A 23,853-nucleotide genomic window follows, 5' to 3' on the forward strand; every position below is an offset into this window, starting at 1 on the left:
ACACACACACACACACACAAATAATTGACCTTCTAGTGACATTTGCGTTATTTACTTGTGAGTCTGAATGATTAAATTTGCAATGCTGTGAAAGCTGATAGCAGTTTGGGGCAGACAGTCTTAGCCACAAGCACTCAAACTCAGCATTTAGGTTTAACGCAAATAAGATTAGCAAATATCTAATATGTATCTCTTTCAGACGTGCTTACAGATTCTCTCAAACAAGAAACAAACTGATTCAGACACAAACCAATTATATATATTTTACAGACAGTGTTGGCAGAGATGAGGATACATGGACGGGTGATTGCTTGATGTATTTATTTACGGAGAAGCACAAATACTATTAAAATATATAGCGTTAATGCACACAAAGACTTCTGGTGAATGCATCTATGTAAATGTCAGTGTTTATTATTGCCATTTATTGTAAAGGGCAATGTAATGAAATGCCCGAATATTCAATGGGGTTTATATTACCTGATCAGTACACACTGGCTGTCATGTCTCTTCCATAAGCAGCGATAACACTCATTGGCCACAGCAAAGATATGAGGCGGCAGCTCGCCCAGATGATGCTGACTGTACAGCTCCACTGCAGAGATCTCGTACAGGCCTTTGATCTGCTTATATGGGTTTACAGCTGCTAGTATTGAACCTATGTTAGTCTGAGAGAGAAAGAGAGAGACAGACAGAGTCATAAATAATCGGTGGGTCATATATTTTGACATCAGACGTTGGTTGTTTCAGGGTCAGTGGGCCACAGGAGGATTGTGTGTCCTTATCTGTGAGTGTGTGACGACACAAAATTCATCCTATGTAATATCGACGGCATAAGGAGATAATGGAATTATTAATGTGCTTACGGGTGGGCATATGTGTGTGTGATTGTGTAATAATTTTTATACATCAAGGATACCAACAACGCAGATACCCTCCGGCCACTAGCAGTAATATGATTTACTGATGTTAACAACGACAACGTGATGAAATTAAATTGAGACTTTCCTGGAAGGCTGAAGAGAAGCCAAGTGAGACTAGACATACGTAACACAACAGAACGCAAAAATAGTGAAAAAAAAATTCCCAAGCTTCTGCTGGTCAGTTAAATAGATAATCCCATCATAAACCAAAAAGGATGCTGTTAGGATATAAACCTATTTTTCTAAAAGCTTAGTTACAATGGGACCCTATTTGTAAAAATCCAGTCTAAATGCACACTTAAAACTGGACTGAAGAGTATCAATGTTTTTGACACTATAACCTCAAGAGGGTGCTAGAGAGAACAGCCATTCTCATGCATAAAGCTGTGTTTTTCAGATAAAGCAGATAACCATTGCTATTAGCCATCAACCCCAGACACTGACAGCACAATGCATTCTGGGAAAGGTAAATTACAGTATGCATTTACAGAGATGTAATAACACAGCTCCTTCACATTCACTCCATACATGTGACGTGCAATGCAAAGATCCATAATACTCCCTATAAACAAAGCCTTCAAATTAAAAATTTGATCGTCTATTTTCAATGTTGTTCAAGATCTGCTCAAGATATTACAGGTGCAATAACTACACCATTGTGGGATATGCATAATATTTAGATTAGGGACTGACCAACAGAGATAAAGGTCACCCGTGTCTCATTAAACTTGGCATTTCATTCCCAACACATACTCAAGAGTTGTTAAAGAGAGATATTGGATTATAGTATGAAATGTATTTGGATTGCTTGATCTACCTCGCTTTGTTGTGCTGGAATAGCCCCAAACTGTAATATAATACAACTTTATATCTACAGCACATTTACAAACTATAGCAGTGCACCACGGGGCTTTCCAAGTTAAATATCTAAAACTTCTTCCCAATTTCGGGATAAATATAATGCATGGTTTCTTATACAGGGCTCAAAATAATTTTTTATACTGGCCCAGTTGGGACAGTGGTTCAGGTTTTCACTTGCCCTGCCAAAATTTTCACTGGCCCCACTAAAAAAATGTCAGTGTCTGTCACATATTTAAAAATAATAATTAAAAAGTCAAATATAATTGTATACATATACAACAGACATGTTCCAATGAAAAAAGGCTCCTGGCTTTTCTGCTTTACCTGTAAAATGATGGCAAACTGTGCAAAACATTGCATTGTTTCTTTCGTTGTGATTTACTCAAGTAAATGTCTGCTTCCAAGATGTGAAATAATTATGTTTTTAGCCGGTGCCCCCATCATCTTTGCTCTACCAGCTGACGTAAACAAGCAACATTCATTTTTGTTCACAACAACCAATTAGGTAGGACAAACCTCATGACATTGCTGAGAAGTTAACATGTGCAACGCATAAAATGAAAAGTATCGATGGTAACATTGCATAAGAATACATACAGACATATGGCCATATTTTAGTGACTGAGGGCCATTGCCATTTAGTGACAATACTGTTTACTGGCCCAGACTTCTTTCACACTTACCCCAGGCCACCGGGCAGTCCTTCATGTTGAGTTATATGATCTTTTATAATATAGGGAAAACAATAGGATGCATTGTGGTATTTAGGGTCATACTGTATGTACAGTAATATAGTTATTAGTCAAACTCTAGGGGCCCTATCTTGCACCCAGCGCAATTGACTTTTTCAGTGACGCATGTATCATTCGTATTTTGCACCGGTGCACAGTTGGTTTTTCCCTCCACAGATGCACGTCGGCAAACTAGGGAATGAGCTTGCGCTCCCTGGGCGGTTCAGCGCAAAAAAAGAGGCGTGTTCCGGCGCAAACCATCCCTGATGCTATTTTGCAGTTTCAAAAAACAATTGCGCCACTGACCAGAAAAAAAAAGTTTAAAGTCAGTGGCGCGTTGCGCGTTGTTCATTATGCTATTTTAAGGGCGCATGCTTGACACTAATGTATAACGTGCACAACGCACATACACTTTGCATCTAATCTACAAAGATGCAACAGTTATTTTTGCAAATCATAAATTGTTACACAAAAAAATATTAATACACGAGATAAGGGGAATCATAGTGGTGAGCATTGTGGTGATAGTTTTTATTATTGTGTGGCTGCGTTAAAAAATTATCATGCAAGTAACGATTAAAATATTTTCATAAGTTTGTTGTGTGGCTGTATTTTGTTTATTTTATGTAAATAATAATTAAAATGTTTTCATAAGAAACCTTAATGTATATGAACTTGATTTGTAAGAGTACTTTGGGGTTGGACCTTGCTTGCGTTTCTTGGGTCCAATTTCAAAGCCCCCAAACCCTTTGAGCGGTGAGGGTGGACGCAGCGATGTCCTCTGCTGGCGTCTGTGTAGAGGCAGATCCACCTCCCGTTACACGGCGTGCCCGATTTATGCTGGCAAGCTTGGGATTCCCCCGTCTCCTGACATCATTGTAGCGCTTGGGGCAACGATGGGGATGCCAGCTGATGAGACAATTGTAGCTATTTCCTCTCACGTCTGTTTAACCTACGCTGATTTGGGCGGGTTTCTCCCATCCCCATACAAAACAACTTCTGTGTCTTTGACTGCTCTTACAAGAACGTGGGTCTCCTCGGCTGTGAACCGCTCCTGGCGTGCGCCTGGTAAATCCGTCATAATAATAGCAACCCGCCATGGAACTTGCGCCCTTGCGTTTAAAGGGAATGTTGGATGACGTTCTGATTGGTTTATTTGACGTTACCCCCAAACCACACCTATGAATAATGAACCTACTTCAGACCAACCCCTTATTGATTTGTGCCTGGCGCAAAAGTTATTTCTCCCGCCGGGAAAATAGCAACAGCACCCAAGATCCGCCCACAAAGTCACTTGCACGTTGCGCTTCGCACTTGCGTTTCAGATCGTTAAAATAGGGCCCATTATCTTAGCTCATTGCTGCAAATAGATCCATATTAATGATGAGCGGTCATTGGGGTGTATACAGTATAGGCATTTTACAATTGCTTTTAAGGTGGCAAGTCCACATTGTGTGAATTGTCATCAATACTAAGGTGTGTTTGGCTGTGTCAGACACAATCTCATAGCAATTTGTATGTATTTTACGAGGTGGCTAAGGCTGGCCACACATAGATTTTAAGTTTGATTTGAACCCTCTGCAATCAAAAGGGGCCATGTCCCGATTAGTGTTTTACCACAGATGATTTTTTGTTTTGTTTTTGCTGCTCCCGGTCACGTTGGAGCCTCCAGGATTCCAAATCATTAACTGTTTTTGAAGTGTCTCACAAATCCAAACTCAAATCTGGCTTTCTCTATTTCAAATGGTCTTGTTAGTCATTATTTTAAAAAGTTTAAATAAAACTGTGCTCTGTATAGTAGGAGCATTACTGCATCCACTTTTGGCCTATCATTTATTGTAAATCATATCTGTTTCTTTGGAAAATCAAGTTCGGGGAATAGGTTTCGGATGTTTTTCTTGAAGAAGGGAAACGCTTTAATCAAACAGTCTTTCCTTTCGGTCTCTGACGAAGGTTTTTCGACTTAATCTCCTGAACTAAAGCAGGAAACTTCAGTTCCTCTCAGATCTAACCAGAAAACCGTCCCTCTTAAACTTCAAAACTACAAAATAATACAATATTGATTACACAGGAAATACACACTGACCCTATTTTGTGCTAACGGCCATCCTGACCTATTTTACACATAACATCTACCAAAACAAAAGTCTAGAGAATCCCTAAAAATGCCTGAATCATTGATATAAATCCCTGATTGACATAAATCATTGAATATATACATCATGATGTGTGGCATTTTTGCTTTTTAATGGTATGGGCGATCAGGAAATGGAAAGAAAAAGGAGGGACAGGATCAGGAAATTACACTTGCTACACTTGCATTCATAGTACCCAAATCGGCACCATGCCTTAAAGGAATAGTTCACCTACAAATGAAAATAAGCCCATCGTTTACTCACCCTAATGCCATCCTAGGTGTACTGTATACCTAAAATGGTGGCAAAACGTGAGAACCAATTATCGTCTTACGTACCGACGTGAAGCCAACGTGACAGCACTTAAGATCATACACAACGTATAGATCATTCGCATTTAAACAAGACTTACCGATTTCTAAGTAAGCTAAAAATACGAATTATTCACCCTCACAAATGTATGCTTTCTCTGAGACAAGGCAACAACAACACTTTTTAAGCTCTGGTGGTCCACTGTGATGTGTTTTTATGATGCTTACATAGATGTTGTCTTTCCGGTATCGCTGATGGAGGTTGTGCATGATAGCAGCTTCATGGAGATCCGCCAGGGTTGACATGTCCTCCACTCCATCAATGCTGCTCTGGTGCATGGTGAACACCTTCTCCCTGTTGACCTCCGCATGCTGCAGGTATACCACCTGAAACAGAGCGACAGATTACAACCTGCTCGCACACATTACAATGTGCTGACATGCCAACATGCGTGACTAGTACATCAAAAAAGGGCGGGGAGGCCTTACTGGGTCATCTTAAAGGGAATGCCTGCAGTTGAATAATGCATTAGTCAGACAGCAGGGTTTCCTCTGGATGGAGCTTTTCTGTTTCTTACAGTTTCAATGTGCAGTTTGGCTTTTCTTTGCACTTTATACCCACCAGGCCATTTCTTATAAAGCAGTAAGTACAGTGTGGCCTAGTTTTAATCCAGCTGAAAGGAATAAGTCTTAAAGGAATAGTCAATTTTCTTAAAAGAAAAATCCAGATAATTTACTAACCACCAAGTCATCAAAAATGTTGATGTCTTTTTTTGTTCAGTCGAGAAGAAATTATGTTTTTTGAGGAAAACATTGCAGGATTTTTTCTCATTTTAACGGACTTTAATAGAGCCCAACACTAAATACTTAACTCAACACTTAACAGTTTTTTTCAACAGAGTTTCAAAGGACTCTAAACGATCCCAAACAAGGCATAAGACTCTTATCTAGCGAAACGATTGTAATTTTTGACAAAAAAATATGCACTTTTAAACCACAACTTCTCTTCTAGGTCCCGTCCTGTGATGCCCCAGCGTGACCTCACGTAAATGCGTAGTGACGTAGAGAGGTCACGTGTTACATATATGAAACGCACATTGTACCATTGTAAACAATAAACTGACACAAATACATTAATTAGTATCAGGAACGGTCCTCTTTCTCCACACTTGTAAACACTGGGGCGTAGTTTCGCGTTCGTCCTCTGTGACCTCTTGACGTCATGACATATTGCGTGGGGTCACGCTGACGCATCACGACCGGATCTAGACGAGAAGTTGTGTTTTAAATGTGCATATTTTTTATTTTTCTTGTCAAAAATGACAATCGTTTCGCTAGATAAGACCCTTATGCCTCGTTTGGGATCGTTTAGAGTCCTTTAAAACTCAGTTGAAAAAAACTATTAAGTGTTGAGATAAGTATTAAGTGTTGGGCTCTATTAAAGTCCATTAAAATGGGAAAAATCCTGCAATGTTTTCCTCAAAACACATAATTTCTTCTCGAGTGAACAAAGAAAGACATCAACATTTTGGATGACATGGTGGTGAGTAAAATTTTTTTTTAAGAAAATTGACTATTCCTTTAACAATAAAGATATATTTATAACTGTGTGTCTGGTTGGAGGAGGTTATATTATAGATCCCATAAAATTAAAATAATACTTTTTTGGCTTCTAGCCAATGTTTGTTAGATTTGAGGTCATTTATATGCTATATGTGACATTTACTTTCACCGGATATGCATATTTGAAATGTACTGTCCCCTGGGAAACAAACTGGGAAAAGAATGCTAATGACTGAATCTTGTACCACATTTTAGATTATATCCAATTTAAGGATTTTTGGAATGGTAAAATGTCACTCAAAAATTTGGTTAATCACTTATACATGTTTGCTATTTAGAGTCCCCATGAAATCAAAATTTTAAGTTTTGGGGACTGAAGTTTTGTGTTTCTCATATACACCAAAAAAAATGAATTTTTGATGACATCATTCTGTACAACAAAAGGGGACACCAGCTTCCCCATGTGCTCTCTCTCTCTCTCTCTCTCTCTCTCTCTCTCTCTCTCTCTCTCTCTCTCTCTCTCAGTTCTGCAGCAGTCTCATTTTTGTTCCACCCATTGCCATGGCAACCAAAGAGCATGGCCCAGATCAAAATAACTAGATTAAGCATCAATACAGCCACTAATGCATGTGTGCATCTTGTATGTGTACAGCATACGTTAGCTATACATTAATGTACTGTTTCTACTCAAGTCCATTAAGTCAGTCACATGTCAGTCACACACACACACACACACACACACACACACACACACACACACACACACACACACACACACACACACACACACACACTTTTAAAATATCCCGCAGGAAGGTTAGACACAGGGCCTGATGTATGCTGTTAGTTACATGCTGTTATATTGAAGCTGGCAGATGTCGTGATTGGGTAGTAAAGGTCAAAGGTAATGAGCTGAGACAAGTCACTGCTGATCAATACGACTGACGATAATAACATTAACCTTCCAGAATCGGCTCAAAATCAGACATTATTTAAAACCCAAGTCTGATTAGGAATATTTGTGTGTTTGTGGGTATTTGTGTGTTTAAAGAAGTCGAATCCAATAAACACTTTTATAGCAATTATGTGAAGAGTACTTTAAGCGCCATCCAGCTTAACCAGGTGCTTAAGCTCTGAAACAGCACAGGGCTGTATTTAAATTCCTTTTAGAGCAAACCTACCTAATTAAGGCTTTATAATAGATTTTAAAGTGTACCTATTTCACTGCTAAAAACAACGTTATTTTGTGTATTTGGTATAATACAATGTGTTCGCGTGTTATCATTGTGTTATGGTTCAAAAAACACATTATTTTCCACATACCTTACATTTTTGTAGCCCCAGATTTACTGTCTTTCTAAAATGGATGGATTTTGTACAAAACTCATTGATTTGAAAAGCGACAGCTAATCTGTACGTTGTGATTGGCCTGAATACCTCTGATGTCAGCCAGAAATGTGACGCTCCTTACCATGTTTGAAAGATTCGCTCACAATGCAATGCTAACAGGAGTTAACTTACAGGCTGTGAGTCCGAAGCGGGAGGAATTATGATAATGTCGGTCTTCTCTACATCAACAATCCCAAGAAGTAAACTGTTGCCTCCAATCCGTGTGTTTGTTGTAGTCCAACAAAAGAGATTTACGTTGGCGACGATAACTAACGTCATCATTTAATTTGGGGTATGTACCTTTTGCATATCGTTAACATGTACTAATGCACACTTACACACCAAAGGAAATTTAAAAACGTAAATCGGACCATAGGAGCTCTTTATAGAGAGATTTTTTATTATGAAATATTTAAAAAACACAAAATTCTATTATGCCTGCTGCAATAACATTAAATTATGCATATATCCAGAGTCAAGGTGCAGTGGAGCACACTCTTGTCATTTTAAAGAGCTGATTCAGGTGTCAGTCTGTGGATGCTGTAGAAAGGATGCCAGATTGTGATAATGCTGCATCATCCTCATAATAAACTGTGGCAAATTTAGTTCAGCAAAATAACTCATTCACATGTTAGGACTGGTGTGCATCTGTGGGAATATCATCATTCATTATAATATCTTTTTTTGTGTTCATAGAAGAACCTTTTTTGGTTCTTTAAAGAACCATTCAGTCAAAGGTTCTTTAAAGAAGCAATTCTTTTATACATTTTTATAATCGGAAGAACCTTTTTTCATCCTAAAGATCGATTTGTGAATCGTGTATAAACTCTGCAGGACATGGGCACTCCATGACTGATGTTGCCTACTTTCTGTTCTATGGAATTGTTCACACTTTCCTGCACCCTATCTAGAACCATACAGCGAAGGAGCGGCACCTTTTCTTACCTTCACAAAAGGGCACTAAATCACGTTCCCGGAACTTCCCGCTCATTTTCATTTACTTCTCCCTGCTGGTGGAATGATCTTTCTATAGGAGTCCAATCAGCCACATATCTTGCTACATTAAAAAAAAACATCTTTTCCAAAAATACTTGACAGATTGATACTGACTGTAGACAAACCTCTATCTTAAAAAAAGAGAGCTAACTCTCTCTCTCAAAACGTATTGTTTCGGAATTGTAAAAACTTGTAACTTGGTATAAGCACTTCATTTATTATTGCCTCCCATTGACAAATACCTTGATTGTTTCCTTATATTTGTAAATCGCTTTGGATAAAAGCATCTGCTTAATGCCTAAATGTAAACGAAGCACCTTTATTTTTTTAAGAATGAACAGGTTAAAAACAACATGAGGATGAGTAAATGATGACAGAATTCTTTTCTGGGTGAACCATCAATTTAAAAATAAGTGAGAAATCGATAAATGGTTTGAAAAACAAAGCTATGGCACTATAATGGTTAAAATACTTATCTGAGATCTTGTTAATAAACAGCAGTGTCCTTTTAATAGACCAGGTGATAAATATGGGGGCAGGGTCACATGATAGCAAATTTACAAATGTAAAAGCAGCTGTAAAATATCAGCTGTAGTTATGCAGCTGTTTGCCAGTAACTAACTGTAGATTGAAATGTATGTTGTTTACTGGCAACAGTTGATCAAAGTTGTATGAGCATTAAACATTAAAGTCGCAATGAAATTGAAATGAAAAACTATATATATTTTTTTAATATTGTGGTATTATTAACAAATGACTTATCTGTGAGCTTCATTATTTTTTTAAAATTCGTGTGTGCTCATAATCTTTAATCAAAAATGCAAATCTCCTCCCCTCCTCAAAACGATCTCTCTTCACTTCCGTTCAAAAGTATGGCAGGTGGGCGGGGTCCGGGAGAAGATCGCAGCGATTAGCAATTAGCAACACGACCCAACTTCAAACGATCCAATCAGATCTCGATGGACAAATTCAAATCCAGCCCTGCCTTATTTCATCTCAAAAGCCGTTTCATTCGGATATACGTCACCACGGGGAAAATAAGGCAATCGCTACTTCCGTTTCATGGCGACTTTAACAGAGTTTGTCTTTACAGAATAAAACTATAAAATAACAGCCTTATGGAAAGCATTCTGGGAACCTGCAATCCTCATCAACTTTTTTCTGTTTTTCCTTAAAATAAAGACTTGTTAATGTTTAATGTTTATTTAAATTTGAACAAAATGTTGCCAGTAATAACACACATTTAAATCTACTGGCAAACAGCTGCCAGTAATACTGTAACTTTCCCTGAGATTGAACACGTTACATACAACACAATTCTTTATGATCAACATATATATCAACATATGTATCATATTTTTACACACGTCAAAGGGGTTCCCATAATTCATTCTGTTTAATGTATAATGTAAAAGTGCCAGAATGTTTGATCATTTACTTTGGGTTAAAACAAAAAACCCCAATGGAATGAATGTCCTTGTAACCAGTGTTGGGAGTAACGCATTACAAAATATAATATATTACAGTAATATATTAGTTTTTGCTGTAACGCAGTAATATAACGCATTACTAATAAAATTTTGGTAATATTTTACTCGTTACAGTCTTAGTAACGAGCGCGTTACAACAATGCATTTCAAAAATAGACGTGTTATTTTATTTTTTTTATTTTTGACCAATGCGCATGACCAGCATCCACACAGGAAAAAGCTGCGGGTAAAATAGTAATGGCTGCGTCCCAAACAGCATACTTCCATACTATATAGTAGGCGAAAAGCCCTACTTCTCGTACTCTTTGCCTACTATATAGTATGGAAGTAGGCGGTTTGGGACGCAGCGTATGTCTGTTTCCAGGTGCTGTATGCAGCATGTTCATTTTTACTTTAATTTTGTATTTGACGCGTTTCTTAAAGAGCCGAATCTGGGAAGTCCGCGGCTGTATAAGCATTGACTAAAGTGGTCGCAATCAGGTCCGGTAGCGCCGCACACGCAAAATTCTGCGAATGAGAGCACTAAGTAAAAGCAACAGAAAGTTTCTATCGGTCTCCTGTGCTGCTTGAACCTCAGAAGTAAAGAGACTTTTAAAAATCTTGCCAGTAAAATCCATTTCACCACACCAGCAATGACAAGGTAAGCTAACGTTGCTATGGTTACAGTCCATATGCATAATAGATTGCTAGGCTATTCCTATGCTATCTACAGTTTTATTACAAACAGCAACCTAAACTACAACATAACATTAATGTAGACTTAAACATGGTTATTTAAATAGTATATTTAAACATCACTGTTTAAAGTTTTTACCAGCCTTTGTATGGGAGCCTATATGCAATGTTTGGCAAAAAGCAGTGTTCCTCTGTTTGTCTATGTTTTATATGTTAGTCTACATGTAATCCTTATATTGTACTGAAATGAGCTGTTTTCCTTGAGGCCTGATCCTCCAATAGCACTTTTTGATAAGTTGTGTCAACCCAATGCATGCCAGGTTTGTGCTGTGAATCTGAATTAAAAGTGAATTAAAGAATAGAAATGAAAAGAGGTCGCCTGTCTTGCCATGTAATTAGTCTATAGTTTGCATTATAGTGGGCTCTAGCTTTATTGTGTTTGGTATGTCTACCATAATTTACCAGACTTTTACCAGATCATTTGTCCATGTTTATGATTCTGACAGTCATTGTTACTGTTTTTTTGCCATAAGTCTTCACTGTGCCTATTCAAAGCTCGAGGGCCAACACATAACTTCTAGATTTATAAGCATCAATAAACTGCATTTTAACCTTTTATAATGCCTAGTCATACTTCTGTTATTTTGATGAAAGTAACTCAAAAGTAACGCAAAAGTAGTGTAACTCATTACAGTTCAGAGTCAGTAATATTGTAATGTAACTAATTACTTTCAAATGACAGTAATTTGTAATATATAATGTATTACACTTTGGAAGTAACTTGCCCAACACTGCTTGTAACCCTTAAATACAGTATAAGCATGTGTGTGTTTTTGGTTGCGAGCCTGTGATGATTATAAGTGTGGATGCTTGAAAAGAGAGATGAGGACACCTTCATGCTCCATTTTCTCCACCCACCCACATACACAGAGACACATACACAGACTTGGCATCTCTCTCTCTCCTCAGCACATGGATATCCCTGCAAAGCTGTTTGATGTTTGAAGCCTCTTTGCATGATTCAGAAGAGGGCAGAAAAAAATAGAGAGAGAGAGAGCGAAAGACTATAAGCACCAGTGCCCTACATTCATACCAGCAGCAGAGAAACACATATATTTCCCCCAAAATCAGAGGGATACAGAACAGAAGAACTTTTGCATTGCTTCATGCCATCCCCAACTATACATTTAACCCATGTGAGTAAGCCACTGACCGTCATACGTGTTTACCCAAAAACGAAAATTCTCTCATTATTTACTCACCCTAATATTGGTTAATTAAAACTCTTTATTCTTTTGAACAGAAAAGAAAATATTTTCATAAATGATGGTGTCCACACAGTTGAGGAAAAACAAATACTATGAAAATCAATGTGTACAGTCAACTGTATGCCTACCATTTATGATCCCAGTGTCTTCTTCTGTGTTCAGAAAAATACAAAATAAAGCAGGTTTTAAACAACATGACTGTGAGTAAATGATGACAGAATTTTCATTTTCAGGTGAAACTTAGGGACAGATGCGGTGTAGAAGCCTTCCAGCCATGTAGCCCAGAGTTGTGTGTGGGCTTTTTTTAGTCCTTATTCGTTTCTCAAATTTAGGTCATAGTCTATATTTGTGCCTCAGAGTTCATCTTAAATCTTGTAAAAAATGTGTTTGCTTAGATGAATGGTAGGAAGCAGATACTCATGCACCAATGAGGCCACAAACCCACACATTGCACACAAAACACACACACAATACTTTTCCAGATATACTGATAGTAAATTCAAATGAATATTGAATTCGTCAAGCAAACTTTTCCATATCCTCATATTCAATGTGAAGGGCTTACAATGCAATCTGCCAATGACAGAATCAAACTTCAACACAATGAAACCTCAAGTATGTTAAAGGTTGTGAAAAGGTTGTGATAATAAATGAAGAGTTCAGATGCAAAACCCCCTAAGTGTTTCTGACATGTTTCCTGTAAATAACCAATTCTTATTATACTCTACCAACAAACCAGAATTTTTCCATGACCCGAGGCAGTGGATTTAAAGCGAAAGTATTTGATGAATGTATAATATGTGCTGAGAGCATCCATGAGAGCCAATATCATTATCTCCTTTTGCTGACAGAGATGGCGTTAAGCGGCTTTTGCATCTGAGCTCTTCATATAGTGTATACAGTAAATGCATGCATAACCTACATGTATCTGTACATACACTCACCTAAAGGATTATTAGGAACACCATACTAATACTGTGTTTGACCTCCTTTTTCCATTCAGAACTGCCTTAATACTATGTGGCATTGATTTAACAAGGTGCTGAAAGCATTCTTTAGAAATGTTGGTCTATATTGAAAGGATAGCATATTCCAGTTGATGGAGATTTGTGGGATGCACATCCAGGGCATGAAGCTCCCGTTCCACCACATCCCAAAGATGCTCTATTGGGTTGAGATCTGGTGACTGTGGGGGCCATTTTAGTTCAGTGAGCTCATTATCACGTTCAAGAAAACAATTTGAAATTATTCAAGCTTTGTGACATGGTGCATTATCCTGCTGGAAGTAGCCATCAGAGGATGGGTACATGATGATCATAAAGGGATGGCCATGGTCAGAAACAATGCTCAGGTAGGCTGTGGCATTTAAACTATGCCCAATTGGCCTAAAGTGTGCCAAGAAAACATCCCCCACACCATTACACCACCACCACCAGCCAGCACAGTGGGAACAAGGCATGATGGATCCATGTTCTCATTCTGTTTACGCCAAATTCTGACTCTACCATCTGAATGTTTCAACAGAAATCGAGACCCATCAGACCAGGCAACATTTTTCCAGTCTTCAACTGTCCAAATTTGGTGAGCTTGTGCAAACTTTAGCCTTTTTTCTTATTTGTAGTGGAGATGAGTGGTACCCGGTGGGGTTTTCTGCTGTTGTAGCCCATCCGCCTCAAGGTTGTGCGTGTTGTGGCTTCACAAATGCTTTGCTGCATATCTCGGTTGTAACAAGTGGTTATTTCAGTCAAAATTGCTCTTCTATCAGCTTGAATCAGTCGGACCATTCTCCTCTGACCTCTAGCATTAACATGACTGCTGCATACTGGATGTTTTTCCCTTTTCACACCATTCTTTGTAAACCCTAGAAATGGTTGTGTGTGAAAATCCCAGTAACTGAGCAGATTGTGAAATACTCAGACCGGCCAGTCTGGCACCAACAACCATGCCACGCTCAAAATTGCTTAAAGGTGCAGTGTGTACATTTTAGCGGTATCTAGTGGTGAGGTTCCGCATTGCAACCAACGGCTCAGTCCACTGCTCACCCCTCGCTTTTAAAATGCATAGAGGAGCTACATTAGCCACCACCAGACAAACATGTCATCGTCGGAGACAACTTAGTAAAAAAAGTTTGCCCATTAAGGGCTTCTGTAGAAAGATGGCAGCACAAAATGGCGACTTCCACATAAGGGGACCCTCGGTGTATGTAGATAAAAACGTCTCATTCTAAGGTAATAAAAACATAACGGTGCATTGTGAAAGGTCTTTATACACCACTGATAATATAGTTTTGTATAATATTTTGCATTTATGTCAAGAGATCCTTCTAAAAATTACACACTGCACCTTTAAATCACCTTTCTTTCCCATTCTGACATTCAGTTTGGAGTTCAGGAGATTGTCTTGACCGGGACCACAACCCTAAATGCATTGAAGCAACTGCCATGTGATTTGTTGATTAGATAATTGCATTAATTAAAAATTGAACAGGTGTTCCTAATAATCCTTTAGGTGAGTGTATACATAACTTTTCTGCTGTACAGTCTCTTTATCTCAACTGAATCCAGAGCAGTGCAGCTGTTATTATTAGCTTGGCATCACAGCCAACAACCCACAGTCATCACAACTACTTACAGTACCTCCATTAGCACTGAGCGTGTGTTGTTTAATTGCTGATACAACTGTTTAATTACAATTAAACCCAGAAACAGAAGAACAACTTCTGCCTGCTGTAATGTTTTGAGATCGGTGCACAATTTGAGAGATTTCTCTCATTTTATAGAAACTTTCAGTTGAAACAATCTATTTAGTCTTTGAATGACCTGCTTGAAAGTAGACACCAAGCATGGATCTTTCCCGAGAAAATGTTGGAATTTGCAATTTGAGAGACATAACCAATAAACTTTTAAAAGAACGTCTGCTACTTGCCCACAATTATAAAAGGTTTTTAGATGAACTAGTTCACTGCGCATCATATGAGATGTATGGGCGGTTTTCTGCAAGACACCCAGTTGCCATGACAACATGTATTAGTAGATAACTCTGTTAGGGCCGGTGCTCTTTCTATACACTCTGCAGAGTGATTATTTTTCTGAATATACTATCACATTGCACCAGAACAGCCAAAAGAAACTAAGTAGCTAAGTGCATTTGATGGTCATATAATACATATTGAAGATTCAGTTGCTGAACACAGTCTTTCACATGAATGTTCGTAAGAGGGTGGGTATATTGATTTAAGCTCAAGTCACTAAGACACCCTGTTGAAGAACGCACATGTCTGTGATTTCCAAAGAATTATAAATGATAAAACCCCGCAATATACTGTGTGATTTACAGACTTTGCAGTGACATTTAATTCCCAAATGTAGAGAGAACCCGACCCACACAATCACAAACATTTACATATTCACACACATACACAATCTTTAGTTCTGTTTTGATGACATTCACAGCACAATGCAATGCCAGTTTAATCTGACTCACGCAGCACACATTTATCCATAAAGGCCATCATCTGTGTGTGTTTTTTTTTACAGGTTCTTACCTCGCCGTAGTCAGTGGTGAGTACCAGTGTCGCATCTCCACATGAGTTCACAGTACACGGAAGCAGCTGATCTTTATGATTCACCCACACCCGAGCACCCTGTGAAACACACACAACAGTCAGACACACAAGATTTATAAGGACCTGTCCAACAAAACAAAATCTGTACATTGCTATTCACCACTTTAAATTTGCAACTTTCAGGGTGAAGTGTGGATGGCTTTTCACACTCACAATACACCCCATGCACACAATGCCCAGATGCAGAATATAGCCTGATTTAAACTGTTTGACCTCCACATATCTAACCAGCTCTTTTTCAAGTAAAGTATCACACACACAATGAAGTAAGCACTGTTTGTGTTCTGCACTCAAAAAAAATTATTCAAGACCTTCTTAGAAATGTCTTTCCGCCTGCTTTACAAGCTATTTTAGAGCAGGATAATATACCTGATTCATGGAAAATGGCGAATATATGTGTAATTCTTAAGAAAGATAAAAATCCTCAAGACTGTGCATCATATAGACCAATAAGCTTACTCAACACAGACAATAAGATATTGGCAAAGCTTTTAGCAAACAGACTGGAAAACATACTACCCAAGTTAATCAAACCAGATCAGACTGGATTCGTGAAAACACGTTATGGCACTGACAACATACGCCGACTCTTAAATATTATTAATTTTGTTCAAACCAAAGGGCACCCTGCACTTGTTCTCTCCCTCGATGCCGAAAAAGCTTTTGACAGAGTTGAGGGGGACTTTCTGTTTGCCACTCTAGGGAAATTTAACATGGGTCATAACTTTATTAAATGGATCCAGTTGCTTTACTCTAACTTGAAGGCCACAATGGTCGTGAATGGTACCACTTCAACTCCGTTCAGTATAGGGAGGGGTACAAGACAGGGATGCCCTCTCTCGCCCCTGCTTTTCGCTTTGGTAATCGAGCCCCTTGCAGAGCTTATTAGGCAAAGTAAAAATTTCCACGGCATTACATTGGGTGAAACTAATCATAGAGTTTCACTATATGCTGACGATGTTCTAATATTTATGCTTAAACCAGAACAGTCCATACCAACACTTCTGGACTGCATTTCTTTGTACAGTAGTCTTTCTGGCTATAAAATAAATCTCTCTAAATCCATTGCATTACCTTTAAATCTCCCTTCACTAGATCATCTAAAATTAATATCTCCTTTTCAAATATCAGAGGAAGGCTTCAGATATCTAGGAATCTTTATTACAGCCTCACTTAATGATCTTATAAATAACAATTACACTCCACTTACAGAAATAATCAAGACTAACTTGAAAACATGGTGTCTACTTCCAATTTCATTTCTGGGCAGAATAAATGTAATAAAAATGAATGTTCTTCCCAAATTGTTATACTTATTTCAATCTATACCTAGTTATTTACCTAGTTCTTTCTTTAAGGATCTTAACAAACACCTCTCAAAGTTTATCTGGAATAACAAATTGCCCCGTATAAAACTCTCAAAATTGCTTAAGCCGAAAGATAGGGGTGGGATAGCTCTGCCAAATCTGCAATTGTACTATTGGGCAGCCCAGATAAAAAATATGATCACATGGAGTACAGAGAGAACAAACTCTATTTGGTATAATATGGAATCATCAATTTGCACCCCATTTCCAATTAAATCTTTACCTTTTATCAAAAAGTATACTAAGATTAAAACAATTTCTGAACATTTTACCACAGCAAACACTCTCCGAGTCTGGAGAGATGTTAAGACATACTTAAAAATTCCCGCCTTCCTTTCCCTATCCTCTCCAATTTGTTTTAACCCTGATTTTCCTTTAACATTGCAAAATATTGGCCTCTCAACATGGCTAAAGCTGGGAATATCCCAACTATCTTGCTTATTTACAGAGGGTATTTTAAAATCTTTCCAGCAAATTGTGGATCAATACAAAGTTCCAAAGTCAGATTTTTATAAATATCTCCAGTTACGTCATTTTTTGAAAACAATTGTAGATAAAGGGGAGCTGAACATGCAAATAACTGCTATTGAGGACCTTTTACAAAACCCAATTGAGTTAAAGGGATCGATATCAAGGATATATGACATTCTAGTTAATAACTGCATCTCAAGCCTTCCAGCACTTAAGGCAGTATGGGAAAAAGACACAGGCCAGCCTATTGAGGAAAATGACTGGGATGTCGTATGCAATAATGTATACCCTAAATGCACTTCTCTTGGGGTGCATGAGCTCAACTTTAAATTTTTTAATAGGGTATATTTTACACCAATGCGTATTAAAAAGATGTTTGCCAATACCTCAGGCCTGTGCTTTAAGTGTAACAAACATAAGGGCACTGTCATTCATTGTTTTTGGTACTGTGACAAAATATTGCCTTATTGGGAAAAAGTGCATCATGTATTGAAAGATCTCTCTGGAGTGAACTTTGATATGACCCCAGCAGTATATCTACTTAATTTTAAGGTGAATACTCTGTTTAATAAAAAAACAACACAGTTATTTATCATTTAGGTATATTTAGCAAAGAAATGCATTTTGTTACTTTGGTCCGATTCACATGCTCCATCCCTTAAAATGTGGATATCACAAATTGCCACACTATTACCTTTTGAAAAGCTCACTTATGATAAACAGCAAAAATCGGAACAATTTTGGCTGCTCTGGTCTCCCCTTTGGGAATATATGAAAAGGTTTAAGGAATAATTATACATGATATTTTGTTCTTTCTTTTCTTTTTTTCCTTTATCCAATACTTACAACTTTTGGAATGTTGTGAGGCGGTGTTGTTGTTTCGGGGTTGAGTGTTTCTAATTCCTTTGGCTTTTTTTACTTTTCCCTGTATCTACCTTTTTTTGTTGTCATTTTCGCTTGTTTTTTCGGATTTTCTTGCCACTGTTTTAGTTGTACTTGGCACTGCTGTACCCTGACACTGTTGCTATCAATGTAATTCTATGGGCAAATAATAATAAAAAACAAAACAAAAAAAAAACAAATGTGAGGAGAGCCTTCAGCACTCGGAACAGCAAAAAAAAAAAAAAAAAAAAAAAAAAAGAAATGTCTTCCTAAATGACAGCAAGTCCAGACTTTGCAGGTCTACTTATAAAGCCTTATAAAGTCTCTTAGTTTAACCAAAAATAAAAATTCTGGCAGAATTTACTCAGCCTCGTATTGTTCCAACCTGTATGAGTTGACCACAAAAGAAGATATTTTGATCATAAATGGTAAGCCTAGTTGACGGTACCCATTGACTTCCATGGTATTTGTTTTTCCTACTATGGAAGTCAATGAGTACCTTCAACTATGTGCTAGCCGTCTATGATCAAAATATCTTCTTTTGTGGTCAACAGAATAAAGAAACTCATACATTACCATCATGTATTAATAATAATAGTTTGTGTTCAGCTAAAGAAAGGAAGTCACATAATCTGGAATGGCATGAGGTTGAACTGTTATCTTTTTCACCACACCTACCATCGCCACACATATACACACAAAATCCCTGAGGTAATATGAAGTGAGCATGGTGTAGTTGGGGGAGGGATGTAACACAGTTTGTCTGGAACATAAAGCCCCAGAGAAACCAGTGGTATTGATGATCTGACCACCTTTATACGTCTGCCGTTCTACCCTCACCCCTATGAATTCTTTCATTACTAGTAAAAATGCAGCTTGAAGATTCATTCAACACTCATTAAGTAACGAGAACACAACTCTTTAAATCTGAACAGATTTTAAAACACTAGACATCATATACTTGCCAGCTATGCAAACGTTTACATAGAAAACCGGGCATCACACTACGTGACTTAGGATTGCACACTACCAGATTTAAACAAATTAAAGTGTGGACTACAGAAGTTTTGTATATATCTAATTTTGTGAATATCTACTTTTGTAGATATTCTGTGCTGAGACACAAAAGAAAAAGCAAGCCAATGCATTTGGATGTCAGTACAGATTCTTTAGATATAATGGGAGTCATAAGCCACAATGTTTTCTAAAATTAGCCAATGGCCGTTCAAAGCGCTTTACAAGTTTTGTCTCACATTCACGCACTCATTCATACACTGACAGCGGTGTCAACCATGCAAAGCGCCATCCAGCTCACCTGGAGCAGCTGGGGTTAGGGGTCTTGCTCAAGGACACCTCAACACTTGGTCAGGTGGAGCCAGGGATTGAACCACCAACCTTTTGATTTGCAGACAACCTACATGAACCTACTAAGCCACTGCCGCCCCTATTACTAAAAATATATCTAATGTTTTCAACTACTTGTATATTATGAGAAAATTGCCATTCTAAACAGTGGCACGGGGCAGTGCAGTCGCCTGTCAATGACGTTAATATCCACGTTACCCTTTGTTACCACCTTTACTGACATAAAAACCAGATGAAAACAGTGCCATGGACAAATGCGGAAGTATGTGTTAGTGTCTAGTGTCTGTCAGGCTACTCGCTTGTTTATGGTAAGTTTGTTGATCTGAACACTTAATTCTGTGCTGTGTTAACACTAGGGGTGGGCAATACAGCCTCAAAGTTATATCATGATATTTTAAGATTTTTTGCGGTAATGATATTTCTGACAATATACAAAGTTATGGAAAAGGAAGGGCATTTTCCATCCAATGACCTGTCATTGATGACAGACTACCTAATTTCAAGTTTAAATCCATTGTCATAAGGTGGTAGAAGCAGCATTAAAGTGTAATAGTAGTGACACAATCACACAGCATGGCACATTTGGGGTCATGAGATAAATGTTAATCCAGTTCAGATAAAAACACAAGTGAATAAATCAGATTTTCATATAAACACAGGAGAAATCAGCAAGTCATCTGTCTGTGTCTAAGGTCTGTTGGAGGTACTTTAGGACCCAGTAGCTGACAATGCGCTCACGCCTAGCGGCAGTCGTGAAACAAATAGGGTTAAACGGAGCTTTAAACTCATCAGATCACATAATTTAATAGAAAATTAATAGAAAAGATGAACCTGTCTAATTAAATATTAAGTAAACGTGCGTCAGTAGTACAGTACAACTAGAATGTGAACGTTTGTGAAAATTTTTTGGATTTAAATTCAGTCAGTAAAGTAAGTTACTGTCATCACAGTTGTACAGTGTTTTCTCTTTATAACACAACTCCTTAACACTTCAGTTTAACAGTAACTAAAGTAATTTGCACAGCGATGCTCGGTTAAATCCTTAGTTTACTTTTTGGCCGCATATCACCCGCTGCTAGTATCTCCCCCTCGCTGCTATTGCTCTCAGGTGTTGTTGCTCTGCACGTTAGGGAACGTAAATGTGTCATACGTCATCGCGTCACTGTATCATTGATATCATGATATGACATTTTTTATCATTTACAATTTTTTATTATCGTGATTCGTGAACGGTATGATATGGCACACCCCTAGTCAGTGGCGAAGCCAGAAATGTTCAAGTGGGTGGGCCTTTATAAAACAGGGTGGGCAAAGCATAGAATGTACATAAATTGGGAGTGTTTACGCCCATGGCCGGCGTATATTTTTTTCCCCAATGTAAGTGCGGCTTTTTTCAAAACAGCCAGCAGCTGTCCATTTTTTCCGTGCTGTGGTCTAAAAATATTCAACTCTGGATGAAAAGCTTAGCTTGTCAATGTAAGTTCTCACACAGCCGTCCAATCACAGTGGGTGAAAGGGCGGGACTAATATCACAACAACCAACCGGCTCACAGCTCAAGTATCACAGCAACCAAAGCGCTTGGCTGAAAAAACAGCTGGCATTTGGCGTCCTCCAGGCGTTTTCAGCCGGGTTTAAAAGCTTTGGTGCACGCTACCTAAGCCAAGTTACCTTAATGCCATGCAGGCAGCACAATGTTTCAAGGGGAAATTTATAAAACAACTTAAATAACCAACCAGCTTGTCTACAGTATATGGGCAGGTGGGGCTGTGCCTGTTTTATACAGTCTATGAGCAGTGCCCCACCAAATTATTAACCCACTTGAAAACACAGAACTCAATATAAACTGAATTAGTAACGGAATTAGTTTTTACGTTATTTACGTTGCGTGAACGTAGATCCGAACAATATGTCATTCCTCCTCAGCAAAATGCATGACGTGAAAGCGTCATAGGCTACGACAGATTCAACAGATAGTGATTTTACTAAAGAACTCGTTCGAAAGATTGTTATGTAATGAGACAATGGCCATCAAACAACATGGCGCAATACAAAATTGCATGTGTTGTCATTTAAGTGTAAATATTCCAACAACATTAAATCATACAGCCCCCTAAATAGTTGATTGGAGTAATACTCCTGACTATAAACTGTAAATAATAATGACACCACTATAAACATTAAGAAAATGTCTAAACTCACCATTACATGTCCTGTAGTCTGAGACGGGGCTTCTGGTTCATAATAACAAAGTCCAATATGATCATAATGTCCCTTCGCGCAAAGAAAAGCAGAAATACATTTCTCAGACGAGCATTTATCATCGATGAGCGTAACGTTATAGGTCTTTCAACACAGCATGAAGTCATTATCAACGTAATACGTGCTCGTTTCATTTTGTTGACGTTTGAAAAGATGTCCTCAGTAATCCAACATTTCCATGAGTGATGTAATAGTCTCCGTCTCCAAAAGTAAACAGGCATAAGCAGATTTCATCGTGGAAAGGTTGTTAAACTTGATGATTTGCGACTCGCTGTTTTCAAATTCAGTTCAATCGCGCGTAGGCGGAACTAACAATGACTGACGAATCATATTCAACGTTTCATGTTGACAAGCGTGTGCACCAATAGGGTAAAAGAAAACTGCGAAACTGCTTGAACATGCAAACTTGCACTTATATTTTAATTATATTTATAATTGTATTACATATATGAAATTATAGTGTGATAAGACGTCTATTCGTAGTACTATTATTTATTTTTGTTAAATTATTTACACATTTGTCTGGAAAATGGCCTTCTGATTGGATGGGCCACAACTCAAAGTGGGCGGGCCCAGGCCCGGCCAGGCCCACCCGTAGCTTCGCCACTGCCCCTAGTTAACACACCATCGAATTGGACTAATACTATAACATCTATGACTAACAATTTCGTCTTGAACATTACTGTCATTAATGTTCGTCATTGAACTTGATTACCTCATCCATTAACATGATTTCTCATTCCTGTCTGATTGATGGGCATCAGTGGTTGAGTTAAAGAAAACAAATCCCATCATTCCACACTGCTTCAGAGCGTCATTAATCTATGTCATTGTTATTGTTTTGATCGCGCACCCTATAGTGGCGGATTCTACAAATTGTACCTTTAACTATTGTTTACTTGTCCAGACTGCAAATCAGGGTGAAAAACTAAGCAAAAGTCATGTAGTGTATACCAGCCTCAAATTAACTGGCAACTGCACAAGCATGGCGAAACCCCTAGTTATAACCTCGATAACAGGGGTCTCCAACCTTTTTGTGAACAATGCTACCACAAGGGTTAAAACAATCTGAAGGGCTACTTTTTCACAAATTTCATGAGCGGAAACAAAAACACTCACACTGAGAAAAAGAGAGTGTGAGATTCAGTGCCTGAAAAAATCTGGATTCACACAACTAAGGAAGTGGCAAGCTTGGCAACTTGTCAAAAACAGAGAGCAGAAATTCATGTGTGAAGATATTCTGAGATATTTATGTATCAAGATCTCAGTTGCATGCCTCCCTTTCTTACAGTATAATACTATACAGCACTTTGTCTGTATTTCTGCCCTGTGGGGAGAACTTTAACCGCTCCTGTAGTTACTGTTGGCACAGGTATTTGTCACATTTTCCCAGGCTTTGATTTTGGCAGCTATGCAGAAGAAATTGAAGCTCGAAAGATAGAAGCCGAACGAAACCTGTGAAGTAACCAAATATCTGTACGGTATGAAATTTGTTTTTTATGTCTGAATCTATGTCAGAGTTACTTCAGAGAAGAAAACTC

At 38.1% G+C, this 23,853-nt stretch overlaps 1 protein-coding gene across 1 annotated transcript in view; it reads right to left on the reverse strand.

The window, feature by feature from the left end:
* Positions 1 to 23,853, reverse strand: part of myo10l1 (myosin X, like 1) — a 65,988-nt gene that overhangs the window by 27,330 nt on the left and 14,805 nt on the right. The window contains exons 2-4 of the mRNA XM_065240236.2: positions 15,887 to 15,985; positions 5,190 to 5,348; positions 481 to 668 (exon numbers count right to left, since the gene is read on the reverse strand). Of these exons, the coding sequence (XP_065096308.1) occupies positions 481 to 668; positions 5,190 to 5,348; positions 15,887 to 15,985 (446 nt within the window). The remainder of the gene's footprint in view (positions 1 to 480; positions 669 to 5,189; positions 5,349 to 15,886; positions 15,986 to 23,853) is intronic.

This window comes from Paramisgurnus dabryanus, chromosome 7 (genome assembly GCF_030506205.2).
Source record: "Paramisgurnus dabryanus chromosome 7, PD_genome_1.1, whole genome shotgun sequence".
NCBI lineage: Eukaryota > Metazoa > Chordata > Actinopteri > Cypriniformes > Cobitidae > Paramisgurnus > Paramisgurnus dabryanus.